Below are 20,087 nucleotides of genomic sequence, written 5' to 3'. Positions count from 1 at the left end.
ATTAACCTTTTTCACAGATTTTATTTGTGTGTGTGCATGGGGTGGGGACTGGTAGAAGTCTGTGTTTGGTTTTTATATGGATTTTATAATATATTGATTTTATATATTTGTACACACTTATGTGTGTGCTTGTATGTGGACACATGTGGAGGTCAGAGGATAGCCCACAGGGGTGAGTTTTCTCCTTCTACCCTGGGGTTCTGAGGATCAAATTCAGGTTGTCAGGTTGGTGGCAAGCACCCTGACCCATTGAACCAACTTGCCAACCCTGTTTGTTTATTTTTGGAAAAAGAACCTTCTTTTGTAGCCCAGGCTGGACCTTAACTCAGTGTTTTGTTTTTTTTTTCTTCCTTCAGAACAGTTAGGTTTACTAGTATCTGAAACCACATCCAGCTCAGATTTTCTTTTTTTTTCTTTTTCTTTTTCCAAGACAGGGTTTCTATTGGAACTCACTCGGTAGACCAGGCTGGCCTGGAACCCAGAGAGATCTACCTGCTTCTGCCTCCTGAGTGCCGAGATTAAAAGTGTGTGCCACCACCTGGCTCAATTTTAAAGAAAAATAATAGTTTTATTGCACTCATGTGGAGGTCAGAGGATACCTTGTGGGAATCGATTTGCTCCTTTTTCCACATGGTTCTGGAGTTTCAGCTCAGGTCATCAGGCGGAGTAGCAAGCTCCTTTACCCACTGAGCTGTCTCAAGACTCAGACTTTTTTCTTTTTTCTTTTCGTTGTTTATTATGGCTATTACTGTGGTGATTTGCATGAAAATGGCCCCCGGAGGCAAAGGTTTGAATGCTTGCTCTCTAGTTGATGAACTGTTTGGGAAGGATTGGGAATTTGTTAAAGAAGGTGTGTCCTTGGAGGAGGTGTGTCATGGGGGTAGGGCTTTGAGGTTTCAAAAGCCCGGCCCAGGCCCAGTGCCTCTCTGCCTGCTGCCTGTGGATCAGGATGGAAAGCTCTCAGCTACTACTCCAGTACCGTGACTATCTGTTTCTGCCCTGATGATAATGGACTAATCCTCTGAAACTGTAAACAAGCCCCCAATTAAATGCTTTCTTTTGTAAGAGTTGCCTCGGGGGTGGGAGGGCTGGAGAGGTGGCTCAGAGGTTGAGAGCACTGGCTGCTCTTCCAGAGGTCCTGAGTTACATCAGAGGACAACTTGCAGAAGTCAGTTCTCTCTATCCATCATGTAGGTCCTGGGGATCCAATACAGTTGGTCTTGGTGGCAAGCACCTTTACCTCATGAGACATCTCATCAACCCAGCTCATAAATTATTTTTTTATTATTTTTAAAAATTGTTTGTCTGTTTTTCGAGACAGGGTTTCTCTATGTAGTTTTGGTATCTCTCCTGAATCTTGCTCTGTAGACCAGGCTGGCCTCGAACTCACAGAGATCTGCCTGGCTCTGCCTCCCAAGTGCTGAGATTAAAGGCATGCACCACCGATGCGTGGCTTTTTATTATTTTTAAATTATGCCAGGCATGGTGAGTCTCTCACTCAGCTCTCGGGAGGCATAGGCTGGCAGATCTCTGTGATTTTGAGACCATCTGGTCTACATGGGGAGTTCCAGGACAGCCAGGGTTATATGATGAGACCTTGTCTAAAAAAAAAACCAAAAAAACAAAAGCCAAGTGGTGGTGGCTGTGGTGGCAGCGGTGGCACACGCCTTTAATCCCAGCACTCAGGAGGCAGAGGCAGGCGGATCTCTGTGAGTTCCAGGCCAGCCTGGTCTACAGAGTGAGTTCTAGGACAACCAGTGATACACAGAGACACTCTATCTCAAAAAAAAACAAAAAAGCCCAAAATAAAATATATCGTTCTGTGTGTGTGTGTGTGTGTGTGTGTGTGTGTGTGTGTGTGTGTGTGTGTGTACAGGGTGCCCTCAGAGGCCAGAGGCATCAGATCCCCTGGATCTGGAGTTATTGTTGAATGGTGATGAGTGTGTTGGGAACTGAACTCTGGTCCTTTGAACACATGGTGAGTGCTCTTAACCACTGAGCCATCTCTCCGGTCCCAACCCACCCAGGTCTTTTGTTGAGACAGGGTCTTACCATCCAGTCCCAGCACTGGAGGCAGATGTAGGAGGAGAGAGGCAACTTTGAGGCCAGCCTGGGCTACTCAGTGAGTTCAAGGCCAACTTAAGCTATTTAGGAAGACCCTAGCTAGAATGAGGAGGAGAAGAGGAAGAGGAGGAAGAGGAGGGGGAGGAGGGAGAGGAGAGGGAGGGGGAGGAGGAAAAGGAGGAGGAGGAGGAGGAGGAGGAGGAGGAGGAGGAGGAGGAGGAGGAGGAGGAGGAGAATGCAGGCCGGAGAGGCGTCAGCACCCCAGCCTGCCTTGGATGTGGCTGGCTAGTTGGGTGCCCTGGGTGCCCTGGGGCGGAGAGAACCATGTCCACGGGGAGGCCCCACCCCACCCCCACCCCCACCCCCCGCGGCTGCCTGGAGTACAGTCAGGGTGGACCCTACAGGTCTGACAGGTCGAGGAGCAAACCTGTCTTGCAGCCGCTCCCTGCAGCCCCGCGCATTCCTGAACTTCACTTTCCGCCACACCTCTTTCACCCCTTTTGAAAATCTGGGTACTTAAACTCCCCTTACCTGCCATGGGACCCAGAACTCCAGTCGTTCTAGGACTTTCTCTCTGGGACACAGAGTAACTACTTGACTTTCTGTTCTTAGGAGACTCAGCTGTCTGAACTTTGATCCCACGCTATGAGCAAAGACTGAAACCTTCAGCCACGATTGCAGGAAGGGGTGTTGTGTGTCCCAGAACCCTCCCTGCAGGGTGTGGAGAACCAAGCTTCCAATACCCTCCTTCTTTGCCCGCCACCTCTTTCTACACAGCAAGGAACCCAGGCTCCAGCCCTCCTCCCTCAGACCCGGGGGTCCAGGATCCCAGCCCTCCTCCCTCAGACCCAGGGTCCAGGATCCCAGCCCTCCTCCCTCAGACCCGGGGGTCCAGGGCCAGCCCTCCTCCCTCAGACCCGGGGGTCCACGGCCAGCCCTCCTCCCTCAGACCCGGGGGTCCAGGCTCAGCCCTCCTCCCTCAGACCCGGGGATCCAGGCCCATCCCTCCTCCCTTAGACCAGGGGGTTCAGGCTCAGCCCTCCTCCCTCAGACCCGGGGGTTCAGGCCCATCCCTCCTCCCTCAGATCCGGAGGTTCAGGCCCATCCCTCCTCCCTCAGATCCGGGGGTCCAGGCCCATCCCTCCTCCCTCAGACTCTGCAGTCCGGGCCCCTTTAGGGCAGTAGCCTCCTGAAGTCCCCTCCCGTTTTCCAGAGCCCGCCCCTTGCTCCCTCCTGGTCCCGCCCCAACCTGTAGCCTTCCCCGCCTCACCCCTCGGCCCCAGGCCACCCTTGGCTGGGATGGCAGCCCCGCGAGACCCTTGGCTGGGGTGGCAGTGGGGAGAGCCACGCGCGCTCGGCCGGGCGGTGAAGTTGCTCCAGCGCCTGGAGGAGCAATGCCGGGACCCCAGGCTGGTTATGGGGCCCCCGTCGCTGCGGAACCTGCTGCCCCGCACCGCTCAGCTACTGCGGGAGGTGGCAAGAGCCCGGCGCGAGGCCGGGGGAGACCCCGAGGGTGCCGGTGGCGCTGGCGATTTTCTGGTCATCTACCTGGCCAATCTGGAAGCCAAAGGCAGGAAGGTGGCCGAGCTGCTGCCACCCCGAGGCAAAAGGGATGCGAACGAGGAGGTTTTCCGGGAGGGCTCCAGATTCAGGTGAGCACTGACCTGCCTGCCTTGGAGACAAGTCATAAACTAGAGATTTCCGGATCGGGCCACCAGACACCTCTTTCCTCAGATGCAGGGGTCCAGGCCCAGCCCTCCTCCCTCTTCAGGGGTCCAGGCCCAGCCCTCCTCCCTCAGACCCTTAAGCACCCCTGCCATCAGTGTCCCTTTCTTCCTTTCCTGGATCACCTTGCACCTGGGGTCCAGGCGTGCCTCTCTCCTGGGGGCCTAAGATACACACCGGCCTTGTGAATGTAGGGATCCCAGAAACTTCCGGGTGAGGGGGTGAGTGGACTCGCCTCTGGTGCCTGAGCTCCGGGCCAGCCCCGGACCTGCGTGGGTGCCATCGCGGACTTCCGTACCTGAAGCCGAGGCTAAGGACCTTGGACTTGCCTGCTCTCTCTCCCGAGGAACAGGTGCACTGACCCCAGAGCAAGGTCTAAATCGGTGGTAGCAGTGGCTTCCCCGGGCTTGTTATATGGCCTCAATTCATGAGGAAATGAAATAAATCACCTGCCTGTCCATATTGTTTAAATTCCCATCATCCCCCAATTATAATTGATGAAAGAAATACTACTCAAAATATATTTACATATATATACTGCGTGAAAAATGCAAATTTCTTTTTTATTACATCGATTTATTTCTCACTGTGTGTGTGCACCCTGGCCGGGGTCACAAGACAGCTGGCCAGCGTGCTGAACGAAACTGTTACAATTTTTGTTGCTTTCCTTTGGCCTACCTTGTTGCAATCTGGTGTAAACTCCAAGCACCTGCTGGAGAGGGGACTTAGGACAGTGGTTCTCAACCTGTGGGTCGCAACCCCTAGAGTTGACCGGCCCTTTCACAGGGGCCGCCTAAGACCATCAGAAAACACAGAGATTTACATTCTGACCCATAACTGTGGCAAAATTACAGTTATGAAGTAGCAGTGAAAGTAATTTTACGGATGGGGTCACCACCACATGAGGAACTGTGACCACATGGGGTCACAGCATTAGGAAGGTTGAGAACCTCTGGCTGAGAGGTTAAGAGGGCTTCCTCCTGTAGCAGAGGATCTAGGCTTACAGCACCCAGGATTAGTGGCTCACAGTCACCTGTAACTCCAGCTCCAAGGAATCCGACACCTGGTCTCAGAAATCCACCTCATGAGCACATACCTACACACACACACACACTTAAAAATAAAAATAAATCTTAAAAAAAAAAAAAGAGCCGGGCGGTGGTGGCGCACGCCTTTAATCCCAGCACCCGGGAGGCAGAGCCAGGCGGATCTCTGTGAGTTCAAGGCCAGCCTGGGCTACCAAGTGAGTTCCAGGAAAAGGCGCAAAGCTACACAGAGAAACCCTGTCTCGAAAAACAAAAACAAAAACAAAACAAAAAACAAACAAACAAAAAGAACCAGTTCGTTACTCTGGGCTGATTGTGGTAGCAGAGGCCTTTGACTCCAGCACTCAGGAGGCAAAGGCAGATGGATCTCTGTGAGTTCAAGGTCAGTCTGGTCTACAGAGTGAGTTCTAGGCCAGCTGGGACTACATAATGAGACCCTGTCTCAAAAAAGGAAAAAAAAAAAAAAGTACCTTCCCGTCTGAATCACCCTGAGTGGCGGTGGTGGGTGACATCCTCACTGGGCTACACAGCTCTACGTTCTGGGAAGCGAGGTTGCTAAGAAACTGCCAAGAGCCCTGCAGACCTGGCCAAGGAAGCTATTAATATAAATGAAAAATATAACATAATCATCATGCACTGAGTGTTAACTCAATATGACATGCAGGTTTTTTTGATTTTTGAGATGCTGGGCATGGAGCATGGTAAGCAGAGGCTGAACCACTGAACCACGCCCCCAGCCCCTCACTGGGGGATTCTAGGCAGGGGCTCTACCACTGAGTCACGCCCCCAGCCCCTCACTGGGGGATTCTAGGCAGGGGCTCTACCACTGAGCCACACCCCAGCCCCTCACTGGGGGATTCTAAGCAGGGGCTCTACCACTGAGCCACACCCCAGCCCCTCACTGGAGGATTTTAAGCAAGGGCTCTTCATCTGAACTGTGCCCCGAGCTGTGCTCTCTCTGTGCTCATAAAGCATGGCCAAGCACCTCGTTGATCCCCAGTGATTCAGAAGCTATACTCACCCGTTTATTTCCCCTTCACAGGTGAGGAACTGAGAAGACTTGGAAAAACATTGTTTAATGATTTTTCAATACTTTCATAGTTATTAAGTGTCAAAAAACAAACAAAATTACTGCGTTCTGTATCCTGATCTAAAAGCTCAGGGTGATCAGCGCACCGGCTGGTGTGGAAGATAGTTGTGGGCATGCGCTGAACGCAGACTGCAGATGGTTGGTCCCCACCGTCTCAGCAGGCGAGGCTTCTCCGGCCACAGCAGGCTTTGGGCCTGGGCTGTGTTGGCTGGAGGCTAATTTGGATATTAGCTTCCATGCTTTCTTCATAGATGGGGAAACTGAGGCTCAGAGAGGAGAGGCCTCAGGACTGAGATGCTCCTTTGGTGCATTGATTGATTAGAGGGAATCGGGGGGCCTTGCACCTCTGACGACTCTCCCTACGTCCAGCGTGATGCTCACAGCTTTTTCCTGCAGGCGACAGCTGGCCAAGCTGGCCCTCATCTTCAGTCACATGCATGCCGAGCTGAGCGCACTCTTCCCTGGAGGAAAGTACTGTGGACACCTGTACCAGCTCACTAAGGGCTCGGCCCACACCTTCTGGAGGGAGCGCTGTGGAGTCCGGTGAGTGAGCCTTCGCCAGGGGAAGATGAGGCCCTAGATCGCCCTACCCAAGGCCCTGAAGTGTGTGTGGGGCTGGGGGAAGCAGTAGCCTCCTGTTGTAGACCCCCGCCTCCACCCGCAGCCGCAACCTGACCCCTTCCCATCCAGGTGCGTGCTTCCCTGGGCAGAGTTCCAGTCACTCCTGTGTAGCTGCCACCCTGTGGAACCAGGCCCCACCACGCAGGCCTTGCGTTCCACCCTGGACCTCACCTGTAGCGGCCACGTGTCTGTCTTTGAGTTTGACATCTTCACCAGGCTCTTCCAGGTCAGAGAAGGTCAAGGCTGGGCCTAGAGCCCTGGGTCTGAGGGAGGAGATGGGGACTGGGTACACCGGATCTAAAGGAGAAGGGCTGGGTCTGGACCACTGAGTCCTGGGCAAGGTGGTGGATTCTTGAACCCTGAAGACCCTAGGTCATATGCTACTTCCTTGGTCTCTCGGTGACCATCCTTGTCCCTCCCAGCCGTGGCCCACCCTGCTCAGGAACTGGCAACTCCTGGCTGTCAACCACCCGGGCTACATGGCCTTCTTGACCTACGATGAGGTCCAAACGCGCCTGCAGGCCTGCAGGGACAAACCAGGCAGGTGAGCAAAGCTGGGCTCCTGGGATCGGGCTGGGTAGCTGGGGGGGGGGTAGGGGTAGGGGGCGGAGGCGGGGGGCGGGGCCGGGCCCTGGGGGGCGGGGCGAAGGGAGGATGTCTAGTCCTGGCTAGTGTGTGGGAGAACGCCAGAGGTTCTGAGAGACCAAGAATTGAGGTTCCTGGGGAACCCAGAGGTCAGGAATGCTGCAGCTGGAGACCTGTGATGTTCTCCTGTAATCCCAGCACTTGGGAGGCAGAAGCAGGAGGATCTCTGTGAATTCTAGGCTAGCCTGCTCTACAGAGCAAGTTCTAGGACAGCCAGGGGTACACAGAGAGACTCTATCTCAAAACAGGACAAAAAAACCTGAGTCTTGATGCCCAGCCTCTTTTTGCAGGGGCCTCCTGCCTGGGTCATCCCATGGCCCAGAAACTAAAGCAACAATACCTAGTCACCAAGGCGTCTTGAAGCCCCTACCTGAGGCACGACCCATTTCTGACAAATTGGAGGCTATGCAGTAAATCCATTAAATGGTTTTGTTTTGAGATAGGGTGTAAATGGGGTTTTACTGTCCTGACCACCCACTCCCAAATAACCACTCAGAGTCTTAATATAAATTGTAAATGCTCGGCTAATAGCGCAGGCTTATTACTAACTAGCTCTTACATTTTAAATTAACCCATATTTCTTATCTACCCTTTGCCATGTGGCAGTACCTTTATTAGCATGGCATGTTCATCTCCTGCTCCCTCTGCGTCTGGCTGGCGACTGCTCTGACTCCTGTGACTCTGCCCTTTTTCTTCCCAGCATCCTCTTAGTCTGGTTTTCCTGCCTAACCTCCTCCAGGCCAGCTATAGGCCAGTCAGCTCTTTATCAGCCAATGAAAGTAGTACATATTCATAGTGTGCAAAAAGGTTGTTCCACAGTAAGAGGGCTTGCTTCATATAGCCCAGGCTAGCCTCAGACTTGCCATGTGGCCAAGGATGACCCTTGAAATCCTGATCATCCTTCCTTTCCCTTACAAATGCTGGGGTTACAGAGGTTATCCCTACACTCAACATTTTTCTAGGGTTTGTTTTCTTTTCTTTTCCTTTCTTTTCTTTTAAGACAGGATCTATCACCCAGGCTAACTTTGAACTCTCGCCTCGGTGTCCTGAGTGCTGGGATTACAGGTGGGCAGCATGCTCAGCTTGTCCACCTCTTAAATATTTCGCATGTGAGCCCTCCCAGGTTAGAGACTGGGAAACTTGACATCGGAGACCTCACGTCCTTTCAAGGCAGGAGCTTGGAGTAGTTGGATCTCCTCCATGGGCTAAGGATGAGGAGCTGAGCATCCTCAGGTGGAGGGAAATGTCTGGTTTGTCGGTCTCTGCAGGGCTCTGGAAGGCCAGGGTAGAATATCAGCTGCTTTCCAGAGCTCCCCATTCACTTCGAGCTGGGGGAGAGAGAGGAAGGAAGAGAAAGGGGAGGGTCTTCCCCAGTCTGTCCGTCTCAATCTCTGTCAGTACCTCTGTCCCTATCTGCTATCAGAAGGGCTGATCAGTGGTAACATCCTTGTCTAGATGGGTCCCTAGACAAGGTCTCTGGTAGCCCAGGCTAGCCTTGACTCTGCTGCAAAGAGGCGGGGAGAGACGGGAAGGTATAAAACTGAAAGAAAGAACCAGAGCCGGGTTCAGGCACAGATGGAGACAAGCCTTCAAGCCCTTTATCGGGGGACAGTGTCTGGGTGCCCCTTGCCTTGTTTCTTCCTGTTTTAGCCTCCTCAGATGTGACCCGTCCCCATGGTGGGCCATGGCTAAAGCTGTAGCCACACACCCTCCCAGCCCATAGTTGTGGATGGGGAGCAAAGCCCCCCTTCCATAAAGTGAGAGAAGGTGAGGATGAGGACCGAGATACCTGGATCCCGGGCAGGGCAGACCACAGGCTGTTCCCCGCAGGGACAGCAGTGACCACTCTCTCTCTGCATCCCGCCTATCTTCCCACAGCTACATCTTCAGGCCCAGCTGTACCCGCCTGGGGCAGTGGGCTATTGGGTACGTGAGTTCCGATGGAAGCATCCTACAGACCATTCCTCTCAACAAACCCCTGTTCCAGGTGCTCCTGAAAGGACAAAAGGATGGCATGTGAGTCCCCAACACGAAAGGAAAAGAGTATCAGCAAAAGCCAGATTATGCACAAATCATGGCTGGGGGTGGGGGCGCGTGTAAGGTGGGCAGACACACCAAGCTGCAATGCCAAGGGTGCCCGGCAGGGGGCGGCAGGGATCTCGAGGCAGGGGAATGTCTGTGTCCACCCAGCGGGTCACACAGCACAGGATTCCTTCCTTGGACTAGTAGGCTCCAGAGCCTGTGCCTCTGGAGGCCATATCCTGCTCTAGGATCTAGACTGGCAGGGCAGGGGCGGGGAAACAGCCAGACTAGTGGTTTTCCACCTGTAACCTCAGCTGCCTCCGGTTTCCTGCGGAAAGTTGCCCGCTGTGGGGTGGGCAGGGGAGGGGAGAGGCGGGCTGTTCTCTCTCACCCAGATCTTATGTGATTTGTACAGCTGGGGACGTGACCTAGCTGGGCAAGGCGCTACCAAGGAGCAGCATGGCTAGTGTGAGATAGAGGTGGAGATGAGAGACAGGTGGATAGACACAGGTGGACAGACAGACAACTGACATGTTGCTTCCCATTGTTCGCTGGGGTTCTGTTCTATAAGATGGAAAAGGCCTTGAATCATAACACAGAGAACAGTTACTCTCAGGAAACAGGCAGACCCACGTCACCTTCATGACTGGTCACATTCCTTTTGTTACATTATTTATTCCATTAGATTTCTTTTGGTCTTTTGTTCTTTGTTTTGAAAATGTATTGGTCATTAGCAGGGATGGTGTGTGTGTGTGTGTGTGTGTGTGTGTGTGTGTGTGTGTGTGTGTGTGTGAAAGTATTCAAGGTTTCAAGGTGCAGGAGGATCCTGAGATCTGTCTTCGAAGCTATATAGTGAGACCTAGTTTCAACAAGAAAAAGAAAAAAAAATGTATAGGTCACGCTGTGGGTGTGGCTCACTGGTGAGCACTTGCCTAGAATCCCCCAGTGAGGGGCTGGGGTGTGGCTCAGTGGTAGAGCCCCTGCCTAGAATCCCCCAGTGAGGGGCTGGGGTGTGACTCAGTGGTAGAGCCCCTGCCTAGAATCCCCCAGTGGGGGGCTGGGGTATGGCTCAGTGGTAGAGCCCCTGCCTAGAATCCCCCAGTGAGGGGCTGGGGGTGTGACTCAGTGGTAGAGCCCCTGCCAGAATCCCCCAGTGAGGGGCTGGGGGTGTAGCTCAGTGGTAGAGCCCCTGCCTAGAATCCCGCAGTGAGGGGCTGAGGTGTGGCTCAGTGGTAGAGCCCCTGCCTAGAATCCCCCAGTGAGGGGCTGGGGTGTGGCTCAGTGGTAGAGCCCCTGCCTAGAATCCCCCAGTGAGGGGCTGGGGGTGTAGCTCAGTGGTAGAGCCCCTGCCTAGAATCCCGCAGTGAGGGGCTGGGGTATGGCTCAGTGGTAGAGCCCCTGCCTAGAATCACCCAGTGAGGGGCTGGGGTGTGGCTCAGTGGTAGAGCCCCTGCCTAGAATCCCCCAGTGAGGGGCTGGGGTGTGGCTCAGTGGTAGAGCCCCTGCCTAGACTCCCCCAGTGAGGGGCTGGGGTGTGACTCAGTGGTAGAGCCCCTGCCTAGAATCCCCCAGTGAGGGGCTGGGGGTGTAGCTCAGTGGTAGAGCCCCTGCCTAGAATCCCCCAGTGAGGGGCTGAGGTGTGGCTCAGTGGTAGAGCCCCTGCCTAGAATCCCCAGTGAGGGGCTGGGGTATGGCTCAGTGGTAGAGTTCCTTACTAGAGTCCCCCAGTCAGAGGATGGGGGTGTGGCTTGGTGGAAGAGCACTTGCTGAACATACTCCAGGCTAGGTTCAGCACTGCAAAATAGCAGTAATAATCACCACAATAAATCCTTCCAGGACCAGCTCTCAAGAGCCGAGGGATCCTTGAAGGACAGAGGTTTGGATTCCTTTCTTGGTTTTCAGGCTGGAGGCCGAGGATCAGTGCGGCTTCCCTGAGATGGTCAAGTGGATGGTTCTGTCCCAGGGACTGGAGAGTGCTTGCTCTGGGGAGTCCCAATATGGGCTTGTGGCAGGTCCTAACACACACACACACATACACACACACACTCATACGCACACCAGACAGGTGAGGCAGGCTGGTCCTTGTGAGTCCAGCCACTCAGAGTTCAACTCTGTTCTTCTCTCAGCTACCTCTACCCCGATGGAAAGAACCACAACCCAGACCTGACTGAGCTGTGCCAGACAGAACCCTACCAGCGCATTGAAGTGTCAGAGGTGAGTCTCATATGCTACACCTACTACCCACTCCCTGCTCCTAGCCCCAACTTGCCTTAGCTCAGAGACCTTGAAATGTAGTGTCGGCTTAGGGCTATGTGACCTGGAGACAATTCTGGCTTCTCTGCAGTTCTCTGAGTTCTTCCACTGGGAACTATAGCCTCTGCAGTCTCCTTCCCAAGGGTTTTATTGGATATGAAATAAAGAAAAGAGCCTCTGAGATCATCAAAACAGCTGATGTAGTTGAGTGTTTATCAGCTCTGAGTCTGAACAGACACCCAGGAGCAGGAGAAGAGCCAAGATATTTCCTTTTAGTTTTTAGGATGGGACCCAGAAACTTGTGCATGCTAGGCAGGGACTCTACCACTGAGCCACACCTCCAGTCCCTCACTGGGGGATTCTAGGCAGGGACTCTACCACTGAGCCACACCTCCAGTCCCTCACTGGGGGATTCTAGGCAGGGACTCTACCACTGAGCCACACCCCAGCCCCTCACTGGGGGATTCTAGGCAGGGGCTCTACCACTGAGCCATACCCCCAGCCCCTCACTGGGGATTCTAGACAGGGGCTCTACCACTGAGCCACACCCCCAGCCCCTCACTGGGGGATTCTAGGCAGGGGCTCTACCACTGAGCCATACCCCCAGCCCCTCACTGGGGGATTCTAGGCAGGGGCTCTACCACTGAGCCACACCCCAGCCCCTCACTGGGGGATTCTAGGCAGGGACTCTACCACTGAACCACACCCCAGCCCCTCACTGGGGGATTCTAGGCAGGGGCTCTACCACTGAGTCACACCTCCAGCCCCTCACTGGGGATTCTAGGCAGGGGCTCTACCACTGAGCCACACCCCAGCCCCTCACTGGGGGATTCTAGGCAGGGGCTCTACCACTGAGCCACACCCCCATACTTGTTTGTTTGTTTGTTTGTTTGTTCGAGACAGGGTTTCTCTGTGTAGCCCTGGCTGTCCTGGAAGTGCTCTGTAGACCAGGCTGTCCTCAAACTCACAGAGGTCTGCCTTCCAATAACTTAATTGACTATACTGCAAAGGGCTGGGCATTTACAGGAGTACTGGCCAAATATGCTGCATCCAAGCCTGATGACCTGAGTCCAGTTCCCAGGATCCACATGGTCGAAGGAAAGAACATAGTCTTGCTGCTTGTCCTCTGACTTCCACATGGCTAATGCCATGCGTGTCCACAGAGCACTACCAACAATTCAGCCCTTGGTTCTTTCCCCCGCCACACATGGTGGTTGTTAGTATTATTTTGAGACAAGGTCTCTCTGTGTAGACCTGACTGTCCTGGAACTTATTTATTTAGTTATTTAGTGGTCCACCAGGCTGGCTTCAAACTCTCAAAATCCATCTACCTCTGCCTCCTAAATGCTGGAATTAAAGGTGTGCACCATCATGTCTGGCCCTCAGATTTTTGGTACAAGATCTTTCCACATAGCTGAGGCTGGCCTGGGTGTTCCAGTCCTCCTGCCTCAGCCTCTGGAGAAATTACAGGCCTTTGACACCAGGGAATTTTTTTTTAGCCTAAGTACATCCCATCCTATATTTGAGATACACTTATTCTTCATTTTATTTTAAATACTTATTTTTATTATTTTTAAAAAATTATTTTATGTGTATGAGTGTTTGCCTGTACCTATGCGCAACATCTGTGTGTAGTGTCCACAGAAGATGGCGTTACAGGTGACTGTGAGCTTCCCAGTGGTGTACTGGGGAACCTCACTCTGGTCCTCTGCAGGAGCAGCATGGGCTCTGCTCAGAGGAGCCGTGTCCCCAACCCTTCTGCTTCATTCTCTATTTGCTGTTTATCTGAAATTCAAGTGGAACGGGTCGTGCTGTATTTGCTAAATCTCGTCGTTCTGGGGCTGGAGAGGCAGCTCGGTGACTAAGAACACTTGCTGTTCTTTCTTAGGACCCAGGTTCGGTTCCCAGCACCCACGTGGCAGCTTCACCTAGAACTCCAGTCCAGGGGATGCAATGCCCTCCTCTGCCATCCCAAGGCACCAGGCACACAAGTGATGCCCAGGCATACATGCAGTCATTCACACGGATACATAGAATAAAAACAAAAGAATCTTTAAAAAATAAATAGCTAAAAAACAAAACAAAACAAAACAAGCTAGCATTCTCAAGTGAAGACAAGTCCGCAAATGAGTCTCTTGTCCAGGGTTGAAGACATGCTTGGCCTGTGGTGACATGTGGCTATAATTCCACTGCTGGGTAGGCTCAAGCCTGCCTCCGGGCTGCTTAGTAGCCTTGTGGCCAGGTAAAGGTGACAACACCTGTGAGGACCTTAGGTGCACTGGACTTCAACCTGGTTGGTGGTTCTCTGTGAGGGATTTTATTCTGTGGTTTGGTTTGGTTTGATTTGGTGCGGAGACAAGGTTTCATGAAGCCCAGGCTGGCCTCAAGGTTCCTATGTAACCGAAGGTGACCTTGAACTTCTGAGCCTCCTGCCTGCATCCCACCCCCAGCACGGGAGCTGCGGATGGAACACAGTAAAGCAAACCATGCTCCATCCCCAGCGCAGTCTTGGACTTGGTTCAGTATTCAGGCTGGCACAGACATTGGGGACCTTCCTTCCTCCCACCCACCCCCACCTCACCCCCATCCATTTACCTCCCAGGAGCAACTGCAGCTCTACCAAGCCATGAACTCCACATTCGAGCTATGCAAGATCTGCGCTGAGAGGGACAAGGACGTGAGGATTGAGCCTTGTGGGCACCTTCTCTGCAGCCACTGCCTGGCTGCCTGGCAGGTGGGGCTGCCACTACCCTCTTCCAGTCCCCATCCCTCCCCTAAGAGCCCCGCCTGGATCTCCCTGGGGCCTCATTCAACATAGGAGGAAACAAAGTTCCAGGTAGAACAGTGGTCTGGTGGGGCCACTTCGGGCCCCAACTATCTACACTGATGCGCCTGTACCCACCTCACTATCTACATTGATGCCCCTGTACCCACCTCATTATCTACATTGATGCCCCTGTACCCACCTCATCCTGAGTCCCAGCCTCCATTTCTCCCTGAGCAGCTACATAATGAGCTTTAGAAAGGGTTCCTTTCTCCCTTGCAACAGGCTATGTAGAGCCAAAGCGTTCCCTGATTGGACCTTGCCCTCAGCCTCGAAAGGCTAGCGCTGAATATTCCATCATCAGTGGCGCAATGAGAGGCCGGTCCTTCGAAGCCCTTAGCCAAGACCTCAGCAGCAGCGCTGCCCGACTAGGCCCTGGCCTGCGAGTTCCTCCTGGATTCAGAGCAGGCCAGCCCCAGGCCAGCCCCAGGCCAGCCCACGGCCAGCATCTGCCTCCCCACCCCCCACCCCCAGAGCTCGGTTCTCTCCAGCCTTCCCACCCTCCATCACTTTGCTGGGGGTCGTTTGAAGTCAGAAGGGACACCGGAGACAGCAGGATAATTGACGTTTTTCCTTCTTTGCCCCCAGCACTCGGACAGCCAGACCTGTCCCTTCTGCCGCAGTCAGATCAAAGGCCACGAGGCTGTGAGCATCTGTCAGGCTCAAGAGAGGTCAGTGGAGGTCAGGACCACGGCAGAGGACTCAAGAGACAGCTTTCACCAGGAGGCTGCGCAGTGGAAGCTGGAGCCGGTGAGCAGCAGCGTCAGGCAGGACCAGGAACCATTGCTCCCGGGGTCTGATGGAGGGGTGCTAATGCTTGGAATCTTGGTCTTAGGGACCTAGACTCTGGGTTTGAGGGAGGAGGGTCTAGAACAGGATTCCTAGATGCTGCAGTTCCCAGTGTCTGCCCTGGCTTTCCCTGGTGGTGTGGCCTGAGGGTGAGACCCCGAACCTGCGGCCTGTGGTCTGCACAGCGCCTCCTGCTGGCCACTAGTAAAAGCACATGCAGGTGTGAGGAAAACGGCTCACACAGTCCACCTCCTCTGTCTCCTTCAGGTGGCTCCCTCTGCTCCCCCACTGCCCCCCGAAGACCCATCCCCCAGGAGACCCCAAGACAAAGGCCGGCTGACAGTGGTGAGTGAGGTCTGAGGTGGGTGACTGGGGGGGTCTCGCTTCACCTCCCCCTCCATGTGACCCCAGTGTGGGGTCGCGGTGGTGATGGGCTCATCCTTAGCACCAATATTCAGGATGCCCTCCCCACTTCCTCTATTTTATCATTTTAAAACGTTTGATGCGGATGAGCGTTTTGGCCGCATGTCCTTCGGGGCACCATGAACACGTGGTACCCACGGAATTCAAGCGCCAGGCCGCTGTGAGCCGCCATGCGGGAGCTGGGTATGGAACCTGGGTCCTCTGCAAAAGCAGCCCGTGCTCTTAACTGCAGAGCCATCTCTCCAGCCCGTGCTCTGTTTTCCTCTCCTCTTCCACCTCTGCTTCCTCCTCACCTCCCCCCTCCTCCTCCTCCTTCTCCTCTTTCTTCCCTCTCCGTTTGGCGTCTGATGTACGCGCTGGCTTAAACTCTCCATCTTCCTGCCTCAGCCTCCGGAGTGCTGGGGTCAACGACGCGCTCCTCAGCCCAGCTCCTGCATGTCCATTCCTTGAATAAACTCTATTTTTCTTTCTGGGCCCTCCCACTCCACCCCCCCGCCCCCGGACCTTCTGAGACCCTCCCCGACGGGGCCTGGCGGGGAGGGTGGGGCAGCGGTGCCAGCAGCCTAGCTTAGCGCTGCTCACGGCCTCCGATCAATATCCAGCTGACTTCAGACAAACAGCTCAGGAAATCCGGGAACGTTGTTCTACCACAGCAAGCCAGAGCGCCAGCAGGAAGGGGGGCCGGGGAGCCCAGGGAGGGGAGCTAAAAAACGGATCTGGACCCATAGCCAAGGGCAAATGGAAACATTAGGAGGCACTCAGCTGGCTCCCTGAGGACAAGGAGGGGCCAGAGCCAGGACGGCAGACTGCCGGTCACCTCCAGCCAGATGGGTGCACCTTGGCCTGGGCGGCGCCCTCTGCCTGGCATGAATCTTCCCTGCTCCTGCTTGTGTTCCTGTCAGCTCTTACCCCTTCGTTCTCCCTACACCACGGGGAAGAGATAGCCTTGAGCTTGCCCGTTACAGGAAATGTGACTAAACTTTTGGAGCCCTTCAAATGTCCGTGGCTTTTGTTATGTCCTTCACCCCCCCTCTCTCATGATGATTATTTATTTTTTTAAAGATTTATTTATAGGCCGGGCGGTGGTGGCGCAGCCTTTAATCCCAGCACTCGGGAGGCAGAGGCAGGCGGATCTCTGTGAGTTCGAGGCTCAGCCTGGTCTACAGAGCGAGATCCAGGACAGGCACCAAAACTACACGAGAAACCCTGTCTCAAACAAACAAACAAACAAGCAAACAAAAAGCCAAAAAACAAAACAAAACAAAACAAAAGATTTATTTATGTTTAGGCTGGATGTGGTGGCACAGGTCTTTAATCCCAGCACTTGGAAGGCAGAGGCAGGTGGAGCTCTTGTGAGTTCCAGGCTAGCCTGGTCTACAAAGCAAGTTCCAGGACAGCCAGGACTATATAGAGATTCTGTTAAAGAGAGAGAGAGAGAGAGAGAGAGAGAGAGAGAGAGAGAGAGATATTTATTTTAGTTTATGATCATTTTGCCCATATGTATGTGTGTTTGTGTGTATGCCCAGAAGTGTTGGATGGATCCCCTAGAATTGAAGTTACAGACAGTCCTTAAGCTACCATGTGGGTGCTGGGAACTGAACCCCAGTCCTCATCAGCTGCTCAACCACTGAGCCATCTTTCCAGCCCCATTATTTTATTTTATTTTGAGACAGGGTCTCACTATGTAGTCCAGGCTGGTCTAGAACTCACAGAGATCTACCTGCCTCTGCCTCCTGAGTACTGGAATTAAAGGCGTGGGTAACCACGCCTGGTGTCTCTCTTCTTACATGTATCTGTGTAGACCTGAATGTATGTTGTGTAGCGTGTGCATACAAGTGTGTACAGTGTCTGCAAAAGTCAGAAGAGGGTGTCCAATCTCCTGGAATTGGAGTTACAGGTGGTTGTGAGTCACCTTGTGGGTGTTGGGAGCTGAACCTCACTCTAAATCTCTGAACCATCTCTCCAGCGCCCCTCCCATCTTTGAGGTTCTAAGGATTGAACCCAGAGTTTTGTGTATTTTAGGAAAGTATTCCACTGAGCCACACCCCCAAGCCCTTCACTGGAGCACTCTGGGCAGGCCTTACCACTGAATCACATCCATAGCTCCCCTCCCCCCTTTTAAAGGGACCTCATGGCTTCTTCACATACTCCATTACCGTGACAGCCAAGTATCCAGAGGTGACATCGAGACCCAGCTCACAGGGAAGGGATGGAGTAGGTGTGGGACGCAGATCTCTGGCTCCAGTTTACAGAGCCTATGAACCACATGTTCTGTGGTCCCTACCACCAAGGGCCACCACGGGCACTGGGTCCACATTGGGGTTGTAGTTACCGTAATGAAGATTAGTATAGAGTCGTTTTGGCGTGTGTGCTTTCCAGGCAGGATCATTGCTACATAAAGCCTTGGCTCTGAATTCGAGATCCTCTAGCCTCGGCTTTCCCAGTCCTCTTAGTGTGGGTCTAAACTACCAAGCCTTGTTTTCCCAATGGGCCAGCAAGCCCCGCCCACCACAGCACCTCCTACGGTGGAGCCCTTGGCTTCTGGCCAGTCATTCCAGTCTCCCAGAGGCCTTTGCAGCTGCCCTCCTCGCTCTGGCCAACGTCACTCTCTCCTTTACTTGAAAGGACTCAGAACATCTGAGCTGTCTCCTTGCTTGGGAGCTGCCAGGCGGTCCTCCCTCCCCCTCCCCCCCACCACTGCAAGAACCTTCTTATGTCTCCATGTATGTCCGTTCTGCCAGAACAGAGATGTTTTTCTCCTTCATGGCGGTGTCCCCAAAGCCTAGAACAGTGCTCTAGAAATGCCTGTGGCATGAGTGTGTGAGTATTTTTGAGACAGGGCCTCATGTACTTCAGGCTTGCTTCAAACTGGCTATTGTAGCCAAAGATGGCTTCCCACTTCCTTTCTTTGGGTTTTGGGGTGTTTTGCAGGGGCCGGGAGTGTTGTTGGTTTTTGATTTGGGGATTTTTTTTTGTTTTGTTTTTGTTTTTCAATACGGGGTTTCTCAGTGTAGCCCTGGTTGTCCTGGAACTCACTCTGTAGACCAGGCTGGCCTTGAATTCACAGAGATCTGCCTGCCTCTGCCTCCCGAGTGCTGGGTTTAAAGGCGTGCGCCACCACCACCCAGCTGGTTTTGCTTTTTTGAGACAGGGTTTCTCTGTCCCTGGCTGTCCTGAAACAAAGCTGACCTAGAATTCAGAGTTCCTCCTGCCTCAGCCACCATGCCCACCCCACTTGGGAGATTTGTGTTTTCTTTTAAAGTTTACTATGACTGTGTGTGTGTGTTTGATGTGTTTGTGAGTAAAGCTCTGGGATGCTGAGAAGAGGTCAGAGGGCAACTTTCAGAAGTCGATTCTCTCTTTCCATCATTGGCTTCCGAGGACTGACTGCAGGTCATCAGGCTGGACAAGCACCTTTTACTAGTGAGCTGTCTTGGCAGCCCAGTCTGGGATGTTTCCATGCAGAAGAAAAGGGTGTTATTTGTTTGTTTATTATGGGTTGGCTTTTTAATTTTATTTTTATTTTACGTGCATTTTTTTTTTTTTTTTTTTTTTGCCTGCCTGTATGTCTATGTGAGGGTGTCGGATCCCCTAGAACTGGAGTTACAGACGGTTGTGAGCTGCCATATGGGTACTGGGAATTGAACTCAGGACCTCTGGGAAGAGCAGCCAGTGCTCTTAACCGCTGAGCCATCCCTCCCTCCAGCCCCTAGATTTGATTTGATTTTTTTTCTTAAGTGCGTTGCGTGCGTGCGCGTGTGTGTGTGTGTGTGTGTGTGTGTGTGTGTGTGCGCGCGTGTGTGTGTTTGTGTGCCTCTGCCTCAGTGCACTTATAGAGGTCGGAAGACAGCTTGAACAACTTAGTTCTCCCCTTCTACGGCGTGGGCCCCGGGGACGGAACTCAGGTCACGTGGTTTGACGGCAAGTGCCTTTATACACCGAGCCGGCTCATCGGCCCAACCAAACATTCCCCAATTCCTTCCTTCCAGGCACCCCTCACCCTGCCCAGGCTCCGAGCTCCACTTCCTTTACCAAAAATGGCCTCGGTCCTGTGGGAAGTCACCGCCAGGCCCCAGGCCAGGGAAGGGGCCACAGAGTAAGTAGAGAGGCCCTTCATGGAGGGGTGGGCAGAGGGAAAACACTGACCTTCACTAACCCAGGGCTGCTGGTTTATGACTCTCCATGACAGGAGCTCCTGAAAGGGGATAGGTACCCTCCAGCCGGCCCTCTGCAGCCCCAGTTATGTCCAAGATCCAGAGGCCAGGTGAGCCCAGCTTCCCTCCCCTGGCCGCGCTCTGTCCCAGATGTGACTGAATCTGATGCCACTGTCAGCAGAGCATTCAAGATCCTGTCTCAAAATAAAGAAGTGGGGGGGGGGGGCAGCCATGTGCTTGCCTATCACAAAGTCCTGGGTTCAATCCTCAGCACTTTGACAGATGTCTGTAATCACAGCACTCCGGAGGTGGAAGCTGGAGGATCAGGAATTCAAGGTCATCCTCAGCTAGATAATGAGTTCCAAGTCAGCCTGGGCTACATGAGACTTTGCCTTATTATTATTATTATTACTATTATTATTATTATTATT

At 53.4% G+C, this 20,087-nt stretch overlaps 1 protein-coding gene across 1 annotated transcript; it reads left to right on the top strand.

Moving 5' to 3' along the window:
• Window positions 1-768: 768 nt before the first annotated feature.
• Window positions 769-19,602, top strand: Cblc (Cbl proto-oncogene C). The gene is made up of 11 exons (XM_052760298.1): window positions 769-787; window positions 3,320-3,716; window positions 6,322-6,468; window positions 6,616-6,772; window positions 6,969-7,090; window positions 9,070-9,207; window positions 11,340-11,427; window positions 14,069-14,200; window positions 14,879-15,040; window positions 15,347-15,424; window positions 19,492-19,602. Exons 1-11 carry the CDS (start codon window positions 769-771, stop codon window positions 19,600-19,602), a joined length of 1,551 nt encoding a protein of 516 aa, XP_052616258.1.
• The last annotated feature ends 485 nt before the right edge of the window (window positions 19,603-20,087 follow it).

The sequence above is a fragment of the Peromyscus californicus genome, unplaced genomic scaffold, assembly GCF_007827085.1.
Source record: "Peromyscus californicus insignis strain IS unplaced genomic scaffold, ASM782708v3 Scaffold_4__1_contigs__length_199733344, whole genome shotgun sequence".
NCBI classification, from domain to species: domain Eukaryota; kingdom Metazoa; phylum Chordata; class Mammalia; order Rodentia; family Cricetidae; genus Peromyscus; species Peromyscus californicus.
This window is presented reverse-complemented; position numbering and strand designations above follow the sequence as displayed.